The sequence below is a fragment of the Engystomops pustulosus genome, chromosome 4 (genome assembly GCF_040894005.1).
Source record: "Engystomops pustulosus chromosome 4, aEngPut4.maternal, whole genome shotgun sequence".
Taxonomy (NCBI): domain Eukaryota; kingdom Metazoa; phylum Chordata; class Amphibia; order Anura; family Leptodactylidae; genus Engystomops; species Engystomops pustulosus.
The window spans coordinates 77,165,755-77,179,909 of NC_092414.1; the positions used below are offsets into that span (position 1 = coordinate 77,165,755).

The window sequence follows — 14,155 nt, forward strand, 5'->3', positions numbered from 1 at the left end:
GCAAGCAGTATATTCTTTGGAATAATCTGCTTTGGTGCCAGTTTGAAACAAGGAGAGTGGGAAAAACTTGAGAAGATTATGAAGAGGACAAGACAGGTTATAAGAGCTAAAGGGGTTGTCCGAGTTTTGAAAAAAAAACTTTATGTGGCCGGGAGAGGGCTGCCTAAAACAATAAAGATGTACTTACCTTCCGGTGCCCTCCGGTATCCAGCGCTGCTGTCGCTCCGGTCCGGGCGCCATGTAAACAAACATGGCCGCCGGAGTAGCGCTGCATTCAGCTTCCGGCCGGCCGTGGCCGGGTACGCCTATCCGTCCCTATACACAGCATTGTGTATGGGGGCCGGAAGGTTGTCTGGTCCGGCCGGAAGCTGAATGCAGCACCGCTCCGGCGGCCATGTTTGTTTACATGGCGCCCGGACCGGAGCGACAGCAGCACTGGATACCAGAGGGCACCAGAAGGTAAGTACATCTTTATTGTTTTAGGCAGCCCGCTCCCGGCCACATATAGTTTTTTTTTTTTAAACTCGGACAACCCCTTTAATCTGGATAGGCTTCTGGCAGGCACAATTTGTAGCAATTGCTAGGAATCCATCGCATCTACTTAAAGGGGTATTTCCATCTGGGCATTTAAATTTAATTTAATTCATTTGCCATATGTAAACATGTCTTCAATTGGATGTTATTTAAAGAAATGTTCCTGGTGAGAAGATAATTTCTCATAAATGTAGTAATATGGTCCCTTAGAAACGAGATGGCTTCCTCGGATACGACCACCTCACATTTTAGCAGCAGTGGCCAGACATGCGCTATTGAGTCCTGCCTCACCACTTGAGTTCAGCGATCATTACCACAGGACAGCTGTTGGATATGCAGTAACTCCCGGACATTTCATATACAAAAAACTTTTTGTTTCTCTGTGCAATCCCTCCAGCAGAGGTGGCCGTATCCAGGGCCACAGTCTTGTTTCTAAGGGTCCAGATGACTACATTTATGAGAAATTATCTTCACATAGGAACATTTTTTTTAATAACATCTAATTGAAGAAATGTTTATATATGGCAGATTAATGAATCTGGTTGTGACTGCCCAGATGAGAATACCCCTTTAAATTGGAAATAAATATCCTACATAGTGAATTTAGTGGAAGGCACCGTCTTTCGAGAATCAAGAGTTAAAGATTCAAACGTCGTTCTTCCAGTCTGCCATAAGTCTGTTCAATAAGGGACATGGTTTTAGATAATTATGTTTTCACTGTAAATGTTGCAGTTTGCTGTGCCTGTGTAAGTATTGTATGCAATGTCTGATTTGGAATCTTTTTTTTATTGTATTTTTATTGTATATTGTTATTGTATATTTTTCTTTGTATATTATCGTTATTGCTGTGGCAAGACTAATTTCCCTTTTGGTATAACTAAATTATCTATCTAATTGATTTGGTTTTTTATTTTTTCCCATGATATAGGGAGACAAAAAACTACAGTTATCTGTTATCAGCTCCTTCTGCTTTTATTGTGTGAATACAGACTTACAATTCCTTACTGACAGGAAAAGAGTATTAAACTATGGGGGTTAATTATCATACTTGTTATTCATTATTTTCTCTATTTGCACCTTTTAAGGAGATTTGAGCCTTTTTGCATCTATTCCAATGGTTGTACAAAATGGAAGAATAGGTTTGCCATATTTAGCTTAGCAGGGCAGATGTGTTTGTTTAATTGACACAAATTGACTGAATTGTGCAAAACCTTGGCATTAGCTAGATTCTTTCATTAAGAAGGGAAAAAAGGTACAAAAACTGCATAAAACATGCACACGTTGGTTGCTCATTTACTAAGGGTCCGTGGACCGCACTATCGTCAGATATTCCAACGATTTCCAATTAGTGACGCATTTAGGAGGGGATTTTGGCACTGGCTTTCATGAGACACAAATCAGGGGGGGGGCACGCCGTCGGACGATCCGACTGATTCGGACTAAGCAGGGGATTTAACAGTTAAATTTTCTCGCAAGACAATGCACCCACATACACCGAGAAGAAGAAGGTGAACTCCGGCGGACCTGAGCGGGGAGCAGCACATGCAGGATATTGGGCGCATGATCTTAGTGAATCACGGCAGCTGTGCATTCTTGTCGGACAATGCACCTCGGGGAATGCACGGGCACGGGTAGATAAATGTGCCCCATTGTGACTTTTGACCAGAGGACTTGCACCTTTTTTATGTAATTGTGCCTACTTAAAAATAAAATCAAGCATGAGATTGGCGCACTTGACAAAAAACCTTTATGATAAATAGGCACCCAAAAAATTCCAGGGAAAGAAAAACTAAACAACATCAACAAAGAGACCTCACTATCAGAGGGCATTCATCAATTGTGGCACAGGATCCATTTTAGAGCACAAGTTAGACTGGGATTTTAGTGCAAGGGCTTAACCCCTTCAGCCTATTTTGGCCTCAAGGGCACCGGCCCATTTTTAAAATCTGCCCAGTGTCACTATAAGAGCTTTGGAACGCTTTATCATAACCAGAGGATTTTGAGATTATTTTCTTGTGACACATTGGGGGGGATTTAACAATGTGTCTCAGGTTCTAACAGTCTCTAGCTGGAAAACGGAAGTCTTTTGCTGTGCCATATTTATCCCTGTGATGATGACTTCTGGTGCAGCATAAGACTGTCAGCTCCTATTTTAGACTACCTTTTAGAAGTGAATTTTGGGCACACTGAAGATTTTCTGCAAGCCACGCCGCTTTTGTTAACCCTTAATTGTACAAGTAGGAAAAGTGCCAAAAAAGGTCTAAAAGCCGTGATAAATGTGGTGCAAGGCGTTTTAAGTGAAAAACCGCCAATATTGTGGCGCACCCAGAGTTTTCTGCCTCACATTTGCAAGATTTTCCCCCAGTGTTGGCAAGAATATGACAATTCAGGTGAAACAAAGTTGTGAAGCCTTTATCATAGCCTTCATAAGTGCAAGGGAAAGGTCTCTCACCCGTGTGCTTGCACTGATGGGTCTGCAGCTTCCAGTTCTTGTTGTTCATGGCATTACATTCCGGTTGTGTGCTTATACACATAACTTCACATTCATGAAAATAGAAGAATAGAAGTTAATAGAACTTCATAGACCAGCTTTTATTTGTGTGCCAAAAATTGCACCAAAAACTATGTCAGGAACTTAGAAGCACAAGAAAAGTGCTGAGATTATCAAGCTATGCCCAAATTGAGAAACAAAAGGAGTATCGGTAAAGGACCAATATTGTGGCACTGCTTCTCCATAAATATGGCGCAGAAGGCGCAGCAAGGGAAAAAGAAACTACAAAAAACTGTGAAAAAGTTAAAAAATGTAGGGGGGCATTCATTATTAAGAGTTAGAGTTTCCTATAAATGTGTGTTATGATTTCTTCTGCCACATTGTGATGCGGTTTATAATGCTACAGTCTTGGGAAGATAATAGTGAAGCTTTTAAATCTACAAAATAGGTATAAGGGCCAGGAATGTTTGAAATGGATACTAATAATCTCCTATATATGTAGGGTCAGGGTCTGATCAGGGTCCTTTGGTGCTCATGCACATTACATGAGAAATAGTTAGACTGTCTGTTTTAAAAGTGACTGGCTGACAAACCTACAGCCGCGACCTTCCACCAAAATCAGGCGATAGGGGAAAATGATGAGGCATGTTGGATCCCATCCTTTGTTTTCACACCCAATATTCCTCTCCCCATTTAAAAAGTAAGAACAAGAAGGTATAGTAGACATATGGGTATTTTATGGGCAACTTATGTAGCAAAATATTTTTTATTACGTTAGAATGTCAAGATCATAAGGCACATGGCATCATAGACATCAATACATTAGACATTACAACTGATAGTATGTAATACTATAAAGTTCCAAACATGGGTGATCTTTTGAACTTTACTGCTTAAATGGGACAAGCCCAGGTAACTTGCTATTCAGTCACTGCTCAAGCCTCAGTTACACATTGGGGGTGCACTTATCATGTCTTGTACACGAGTTTTCCTGGTGTATAATTATTAACAAGCTGAAAAGCATAGGTTATAGATGAAATCTATGCCAGGCCAGAACGGGCATGGATTTCATTATGGTGCATAAGAAAGCATATCATGCACCAGTACAGTCTGAATAAGATCTCCCTACTGTGTAACTAGGGATAGGTGTAATAAACTAAAGAACTAAACTAATAAATCTCCCTTTCTAAAATCCTGCAGCCCCCCCCCCCACACACACAAAATGTGTTATCCAGACAACCCTTTCACAAAGATGCTGATAAAAAAAGAGTTTAGGAGAACAAAGCTCCAGTGATTGGTTATGGCCTCTTCAGGACATACATGGTATGGCATTGCCCTTTTTAGGCAACTGTGATACATGGTTCAGTCCAGAGCATGAGCTCATCTTAGCTGCGGGTTTGTCTTATTATGGGCGTCAAAAACTGGAAATAACCCTATATGACATCCAGGGCAATGTAAAGGGTTGCGGAGACCCCTGTGCTATAAATTGGTCCCCCCCCCCCCAATTTATTGTATTTCTTTATAAACTTAATGTTGCCCCAGGAAATAATAGTGCTTCTTCGCAGATCCCAGATAATAGTATTGCCCGTAAACTGACAAAAGGGAACCTGTCAGCAGAATGTAATTTTTTTGGTTGGTGACAAGTTCTAATAGCCTCTTCAATGATGATTTAAATATGCATTTATTAGTATTCTAAATAATTTCAGTACTCTTTAAAAGTATATTAGACATTACCTGGCTCCCTGACAACACCATCCAGCGAGTCAAGGTGGGGGGTCCATTAGCTGTGTCCCATCTCCACGATTCATCTTCCCCTCCTCCTCGCTCATCCCCCTCCCTGCGCCTTTACCCTGCTTACTTCCCCCTTCCTACATCAACAGGGGGATTGAGCAGCGGTGAGACTATGAGTGAGGAAGAGGTGAGGATGCATCAAGAAGACGGGTACTCGGGCAGTTGGAGCTGCCCCTCACCAGTGACTCACTGGATGGTGCTGGAAGGGAGCCAGGTAATGTCTAATATACTTTTTTACTGAAACGATTCAGAATACAAAGGCACATTTTAACTAATCATTGCAGAGGCTATAGGAACTTGTCATCAGCTAAAAAACACATTCCTGGTGACAGGTTGCCTATAATAAAATCACAACACAGACATGGCCAGCTACTGCAGAACATTATTATACACACCTCAGCTGTTGTAGAGCAGCACAATACACACCTCAATAAATTAGATTTTCTCTATATTAGTTTTTCTTCAGTAAAATTGTAAAATTATATAAATATCTAAATTAGGTATCACCGTAATCATAGCGATCCATAGAATAAAGATAACATATTATTTTTATGGTGTGGTGTATGGTCCCAAAAAGATACAAAAAGAAATGAAACCAGAATTCACAATTTTCTTTTCCTCCAAGAGTTAATAAAATCTCATCAATAAGTTAATGACCTACTAAAATGAAGTATTTGTAAAGTGCATCTAATCTCACAGAAAAGAAGCCCTTGTGTTTCCAAATTACAAAGCAATAAAGATTGTATAGCCTTTACAAAGTGACAATGAATAATCTGCACTGAATGGCGCAGCTTCCCTACAGTGCTCTGTGCCCACACAGCAGGTTACCACCACATATGGGGGATTGTTATACTCAGGAGCAATTGGGTACAAAACATTGTGGAGAGTTTTAGTATTTTATCCACTGAGAATGTGCACATTTTTTTGAGAAAAACATTCATTTAGCCCAAAAAAATATAAAGTTCAAAATTGCACAGGATTTTGTTATAACCCCTGTAAAGCAATGAAAGGGTTAACAAACTTCATAAAAATTATTTTACATATATTGAGGGGTGTAGTTTCTGTAATGGGCTAATTTATGGGGTGCTAATATTATTTAGGCCTGTCAAAGTGACTTGAAATCTGAACAGGTCCCTCAATAGCGTGATTTTGCATTTTTTATGAAAATGTAAAAAAATCACACTTAAAGTTCAAAGCCCCATAACATCCTACAAAAATGGGAGGATGCATAAAAAAACATGTCCACATAAAGTAGACATTCGGTTAATGTTATTTGTCAAGTTTTTTTCATGTTATTCTGTGTCGAAGTAGAACATTTAGAATTTCGAACATCGCCTGTAACGTTTCGAAACACATAGATCTGCTGTTGTTTGTATATGCATGTACACCACATTTTTAACATGCTTGAATAAAATCTAGGTTTTTACTTTTCATCTACAGAAGTGCTGTTGAACATAGTTTCTTTTTTGTACACATTTATTAAACGGTTTGCAGCAGTTTTCTGTCTGACTTGCACAGAAAAGAACATGCAAACTGCTTGCACGTGTATTTAGAAAGTGTCCGACAAGACAGAAAAAATATGCATCTATAGGGGTGCGTACGTGCTTTATCGGACTGTGTGTCACATTTATTACTGACGTGAGCCACGATTCTGTCTGCACCAAAATTCTACAGCATGAACAAAGTGCACAGGAAAAAATTGGTGCACACTTCCCGAGCAGTGCAGGGGGCGCCAGATTCATGTACAGTTTTGATAAATCTACTGTACTCTGCACACTCCACAGGCAAACTGCACTAGAACAATACATGCTAGTTCCTTTCCCACAACACTATGGACCATTTTACTCAAGAAAATGTGCTAGAGTTTCCCAGGAATGATGTGTCAGGCATAAGCATCCACTCAACCACATTCCTGAGATTTAAAACAACTTGACATTAGAGGCAAGGCAAGAACTAGTGATATTTAAGTACATTAAAAATTACACATGAAAAACATCTCATCTTCCTTTCATTTGTCTAAATATATGGAAGCAGGCAACCACATCATGTTCCTTTCCTGTCAGCAAGATGAAGATAACTTTCCAGTCTTGAGAAATCTTAGCCATTTGTCATCAGTTTCATTATTAGTCAAGGCCATTATAGATCAGTAATATTGGTGTCGCATCATGGGAATGTCCTCTTGGTCTTTTGTTACCACCATTATCTAAATATTAAGTCATTTGGCCAAGTAAACCAGCCAGCACATTTTGCTCCTGAACCAGTACAGAGGATCACAAGTAGAATCAGGTAAAATAAACTAACGTCATTAAGTTGCTGTTGTCACTTAGTCTGCATATGGTCTGTCCATCACCTCAGCAGCCATTCCTGTCCGTCCCCATCTTTGTGGCTGAAAGAAACTGCCGAAGGAGGAAGGAAGTGAGCAGGAATGGCTTCTGGGGACGTGCATAATTGTCAGACAACAGAGCCCAGAGGGCCTCTGGTGAGACCCGGAGAGCCCCTATGGCATTAGCCTATTTTGACTAGTTTGTTTTTCAGAAAATGGAGCCATAAAAAAAAAAGAAATCCAGATGCAAATCGAGTGTGATGACAGCAACTCGTAAGCGACACTAGAAAGTGATTAAAGATTAATAGTGCAATAATATGTTGAATTTGTTGCGACGGTTGGACTGGCCCGCTAGTTTAACACTGGTCAGAAGAAAGCGAAACAATTTGGAGGCTACTATGGTCTTTTGCATGTGAATATTTTTTTTGGTGGGCCCACGACACCCAGTTAAAAACTGTCTTTTACTGAAGTTGAGCCCCTTTTATTTGAATAGTACCATACTTCAATACTAGACACAGCACATGGACATCCATCCTTTTTTGTATTCTAAAGCAAAGCATAGAACCTCCTTATTAAATCCATAGTACATACTCTTTAAAGGAATGTGGATAAAGTTGGCAAAGCTGAGAACCACTATAAGTCAAGAGAGAGCTCTTATAGCTCATGCTAAATTGCAGTTTAAATGCCTCTAAGATTTGGGATTAACAGGCATTAAGATAAAATAACATAAATCTTGATACATCCACTTTAAAACCATCCCACATCTAATCTTCACATTAACAGAATACAAGTGTTTACTCATCCGAACACGTATTCACGTGATTGCCAAAGGTACAGAGGTTATACTTGTAGGTGTGATGGTAATGTATTGCAGTTGGGTTACTGGCACAGATCACAGTTATCTATTGGAGAAGTGAAGAAAGTGTAATTACCTCTATATACTCTATACACAGATACAAGTTTACAGATAAAAAGCACAGGTCTGGACTGAAGCAATTCACATATTGAGACAAAAGCCAGTACTTTACTAAGGAATTACTCTCACAAATACGGTTATTACTATTACAATATAAAATATTCAGAATAACCCATTATACATTGAATGCCGATGGGATTGGCTACAAATAAATGTAGAGATTTTGGTTCTGCCAAACATATTGCTTAGTTCATAAAAACCACCATAGTACATCCAAACAAAAACAAGAAAAGCCAAGCTCATGATGGAGTAAAATTAGATCCAGTGGTGCAATATTTTTGCCTATTTAAAGGAAACCTACCATTTCAAATGGTAGGTGTAAGCTGTAAACACCGAGCACCGAGCAAAAGCTGCTTCGGCGCTGCGCGCGACCGTGCCGAAGCAGTTTCTGCTATAAAGTTTAAAAAGTGTTAAAACCGCGATACCGCGGTTTTAACACTAACGAAACTAAGCACCGGCACCAGCTCACCCTGAGCTGGTGCTCGGTGTTTACAGCTTACACCTACCATTTGAAATGGTAGGTTTCCTTTAAGCCTTTAACAGGAATGAGTGATAGACAGCAATGAATTATATATGAGTACCCCAGACTGTCCACTGTCTGAATGGCAGATTTGGCATGATGGATTCCAAGATGCCTATACCTTTTTCCAATGGAGATTCATTGCTGCTTAAAGTATCTGGCAGAGGTTTAATTCCCCCACTCCAATAAACACCTCACTTGAACCAGACAGGTATATTTTTAGGTTGCCGTAATTCCAAGCATAAACATCTATGTAACATGTATGACCTCCTTCAGGATTCTTGGCAGAATGAAATTCAGGGTGACTCATTGCAATGCAATGTAAAGATTTCAATAGATTTTACAGAAAATACTAATATGGCCCAAATTCTAATTAATTCTAATTCCAAACACTTCAAATATTATGACCAATCTTTAACAAACATTCATTATTTCCTTTATCTTTAAATATGTCAATTAGATAATTAGAACTATGTAGTTCTAGACATGCCCATTGTCCTGGATATTTCACTGTTATAGTTCATGAGCAGGCAAAGGAAAGACATTTGTCACAAGGATTCAGCAACAAAATTTGTGTGATTCCTCACAAAAGCAGAAAGCACATAAAATGCATCGTATATATTTTTCTATGTTTCATTATGCAGCTAGCCACACGTCTTACCTTATATAAGGTACAAAAGACACCACATGTCCTTCAAGCACCGCAAAGATGTAAGAGACAATAAAGGCTGCAGAGGACCAAATGACTAAGACACATGGCAACAGAGCCACCCCGTGCATACATCTAACAACCATGGGTTCTTCTTCCTTTGCAGTTGGTATGTGGAAGCCTCGGAGCTCTAAGAGGAAGTGTCTGTTTCCTCTATGTACAAGAATCAGTATAAAGTACAAGTCTGTTTCAGAAACAGAATGAAACTCATTCCTTCTAGTTTTTAAGTACAAATTCCCTTCCACGTGATCTGAGTGAAGTTTCATAGTCACCTTAATGCTGCTGCCCCCTTCCTTGTACTTCCCCTTTCTTTAGCGTTTTATGTTTGTTTTAACATTGACATTGATTCTGTTCTTACGGCAGATGTGAAACTAACATTTCACGAGTCACGCCTCCTCCAGTAATAAATCTGCACTTCCTTTATAGACACCCTGACACTGTTGGCAAGGTCTAAGTCACTATAAAACACCCTACCGAATCTTATAGAAAGCAATTGGAAGATACATTAGCACTCAGCAATCCCAGCTGTGAATACAGAAAATATAACAGAAAGCAAATAGCTCCATTCTCAGTATAGTGGCTGAACCACGTCACTACAATTTAGCTACCATTCACATGACTGGTTGCTTATTTGCAGTAACCTGCTGTGCTGACTTTCAGTTTTATTCTATTTATTAGATGATGAAAACACCTGATCTGTGGGGGTGCTGGCTATTGGACCCCGCCAATCTGATAAAGAGGTCCTATTCTATGGATATGCTATCAATACTGGAAGCCCTTTATGAATTATAGGAGTTATTTATCTAACATACCTTTAACATCCCTCAGGATAAGCCATCAGTATCTGATCAAGGGGTCTCCAACATACACAATAATCAGCTGTTCTGGCTGTATGAAGGTGCTAGAAGCTATATACAGGCAGTCCCCTACTTAAGAACACCCGACTTACAGACGACCGCTAGTTACAAACGGACCTCTGGATGTTGGTAATTTACTGTGCTTTAGCCTTTGGCTACAATAATCAGCTGTAACAGTTATCACAGGTGTCTGCAATTAAGCTTTATTGCTAATCTTAGTTTTTATGACAGTCCAACAGTTTTAAAATCCAATTTTTACAGAGACCAAAAAAAAACCTTACATACAAATTCAACTTAAGAACATACCTACAGAACCTATCTTGTACGTAACCCGAGGACTGCCTGTAGTGAGCATAGAAGGAAGCAGACAGCTGTTTAAGTTTTTCAGAGTGACTGTTGTTATGATAGGACAAATATTATTTCATGCTATTTGTTCAGTCAAATATGAGAGAGTCTGATGACTGATCACACAACTGTGACATCATGACAGGTTCTGTTACCATATTACTGCATTACAGATTCAGGCGGAGATCATGTGGCTCATCTTGTCCCAAAAGAACAATTATAATTGAGTGGGGGTGCTGGGGAACCTGCTTTGTTTTAATTTTAATGATACAGGCAGTCCCCGGGTTACGTACAAGATAGGGTCCGGAGGTTTGTTCTTAAGTTGAATTTGCATGTAAGTCGAAACTGTATATTTTATAATTGTAGATCCAGACAAAAAAAATTTGTCCCCAGTGACAATTGGAGTTTCAACATTTTTTGCTGTAATGGGACCAAGGATTATCAATAAAGCTTCATTACAGACACCTTACAACTGATTATTGCAATCTGGGACTATAGTAAAGTATTCAGAGAGCTTCACCAAAGGTCAGAGGGGTCTGTCTGTAACTATGGGTTGTCTGTAAGTCGGGTGTCCTTAAGTAGGGGACCGTCTGTATTCTGTTTAACTGTTACATATTGCAAGTATAAGACACATATACTACATTTCTCAAAAGTGAGGCAAAATGCACTTAGTGCAGGGTGCGCTTGATTAATGAATACTGGCGCACAATCTCCAGTTATCTGGCAAATAATTTCATAATTTTTGTGCGTTTTTTGGGGCTTTTTTTTTACAGCATTCACCTTACGGGTTCAGTGACAATTTTATTTTATTGTACGGGTTGTTACAGACGTTGTGATACCCAATATCTTTTTTTGGGTGATTTTCACCTTCTTATGTTTTATTTGATTATTGCATGGGATGGGACTTCAGGGGACTTTTATTATTTTTAATAACTTTTTTAATTGCATTTTTTTTAACTTTTTTCACTGTTTAATTTGTCCCACGGTGGGACATGAACAAGTGATCATTTGATCACTTGTTCATTGTAATATACTGCAATAATAATGTTTTGCAGCATATTACATAGTCAGCTTATGCTTTCTGCATAGGCTGACACCTGTACTGTTAGACTGTGCTGTAAGCACAAACCTAACAGGCTGGTTCTATAGGCAGCCCTGTGGTCCTTATCGGAACTCAGGGTTGCCATGTCAAAGATCGGCACCTCCGAGCCAATCGCGGCTACCGCGTACTGCCGGGATCCCGCGACGATCATACAGGCTAAGCTTCTGAGCCCCAGGCGATCGCCATGACATGATTCTATGTCAAGGTGCGGGAACTACCCGCATCCTATGACGCAGAATTACGTCAAGGTGCGGGAAGGGGTTAATAAGTATTATGTTGAACCATTTGGGATATATAGCACTATCTTTTATTTAAAAAAAATCTTTGAAACGGTGTCACAATTTGAAGCATGTCACAATCACTGAAATAATTCAACAATATTTTATTTTAATTGTTAACAGGGGCGTAACTAGCATAGTCTAGAGCCAATAGCAAACTTGATAATGGGCCCCTTGACTACCCAAGAAAGCGTAGCCTAGCTTAAAGGGGTATTCTCACCTGGGCATTCACATTCAGTTTCACTAATCTTACATTTATAAACATTTCTTCAATTGGATGATATTAAAAAAAATGTTCCTGTGTGAAGATAATTTCTCATAAATGTAGTCATTCTGTCCCTTAGAAACGAGATGGCTTCCTCGGTTACGACCACGTCACACTCTGGCAGCGGTGGCCAGACATGAGCTATTGAATCTTGTCTGATCTCCTGGATTCAGCAATCATTACCACAGGACGGCTGTGGGTCATGTAGTAAATCCCGGACATTTCATATACAAAAATAATTTGTTTCTTTGTGCAATCCCTCCAGCAGACGTGGCCGTATCCGAGGAAGCCAAATCGTTTCTAAGGGACAAAATGACTACATTTATAAGAAATTATCTTCACACAGGAACATTTTTTTAATAACATCTAATTGAAGAAATGTTTATATATGGCAGATTTATCAAACTGAATGTGAGTGCCCAGACGAGAATACCCCTTTAACCTTAACTTATCTAACTAAATTTGAGACTGTTTTCTTGTGACACATTGAAGTTAATATTAGTAGTATAGTTTTGCTGATTGGTCGTTTTTTGGGGGTAAAAATTCAACATTTTAATAAAAATTTACAACTTTCAAGCTTTCAAATGTTCTATTTTTTTGACAAAAAGTTATACCACAATTTTTTTTGTAGAAAACTTCTGCCATTTGTCTTCTTTCTATTTTTCTATTTCCGTAATTTATAACTACTACTTCCTCCTCCGCACCCCGCATGCACTACTACATCCTCCACATACGGCGTGCACTACTCCTATCATCAGCCACTGAACTTACAACTGCGGTTTGGGAGAAGGGAAAACAGACAATAGGGGACATAACGCAAGGAAAAACATAAGGTGCTGGGAATAACACAAGGAAAAACGGACGATGAGGGGGGATGGTATAATAGTGATTGTGCAACAGTACCTACAGGACAGATCACACGTATCTCTCCAAAACCACCAAATGCAAAATGGTGGCATTAGAGAGCAGGGGGTTCTGTCCTGACTTACAAATGTCATGACATGATCTGTCAAGACGCAATCTGTCAAGACACAATCTGTCATGACATGGCCGGTCATGACTTTGATCAGTCATGACATGATCTATCATGACATGATTTGTCATGACTGAGATCACTGTCTCACTGTCAGTTTCAACGATCGACATCGCAGGATGTCCTGTCCTTGCGATCCCCACTCGGCTCATATAATCATCACCCTGTGGTGAGACAGGGTGACATCACAGAAGAAGGAAGCGCTTGGGTTTGATATATCGTACATTGAGCACACAGTCACTGCGCCCAGCGTCAGATATATCAACATTACCTGGGTAAAAATGTTTACCAGGCGAATAGTTTGGCACCTCTCTTCCTTAAAATGTAACTGTATTCTTAGTAATATTGTTAACATCCAGATGACTAGTGACATGCATATTAACATCCAGCGCTGCTGAAGTTTTAACAGGGTGTCACCATAGGACGAGATAGTTTGTTCCTATTTAGCGGGCCGTGCCTGCATTAAGACAATCTATCTCGTCCTGATGATTAGGCTCATACCGTGAGAGTGTTACACACAGCCAGGTTCCTGCTGTGTTTGCCAAGTTTGAAGATCTGTTTGTGCTGGGCAGTTTAACCCCCTTACATGATGCTATCATGTTTAATCACTGGAGCTAAGGAGACAGAGGAAACAGGGTTCCCTCTGTCACTCCCCTGGCCTCCCCCTCACCCAATCGCAGGGTTCCAAGGGTTTGGCATGGCAGCCAGAAATCTGAATGAGACCACTGTGACTGCCATTTATACAGTAATAAAATGATATTTGGCCCCTTTGAGGCAACCATAAAGCAGTTGAAAACGACTGATCAGGGTTCGAATTAATAGGAATACATACAGGAAAAGGACCCTTCGGACAATACCTTTATGTTCTGGGCTGAGGACCTACTATAGTCAGCCTGTTCACACAACATCTAGGGCAGTGATGGCGAACCTT

At 39.8% G+C, this 14,155-nt stretch overlaps 1 protein-coding gene across 3 annotated transcripts in view; it reads right to left on the reverse strand.

Moving 5' to 3' along the window:
- DRAM1 (DNA damage regulated autophagy modulator 1) overlaps nucleotides 1-10,572 on the reverse strand; it is a 35,993-nt gene extending 25,421 nt beyond the window's left edge. The window contains exon 1 of one of the 3 annotated variants that reach the window (XM_072150666.1): nucleotides 10,508-10,572. Coding sequence is in view for 1 of the 3 variants with exons in the window: in XM_072150664.1 (XP_072006765.1) it covers nucleotides 9,297-9,430 (134 nt within the window). In the remaining 2 variants the exon portion in view is untranslated. The other 2 variants (XM_072150665.1, XM_072150664.1) reach the window with 2 other exon arrangements.
- Nucleotides 10,573-14,155: the final 3,583 nt, after the last annotated feature.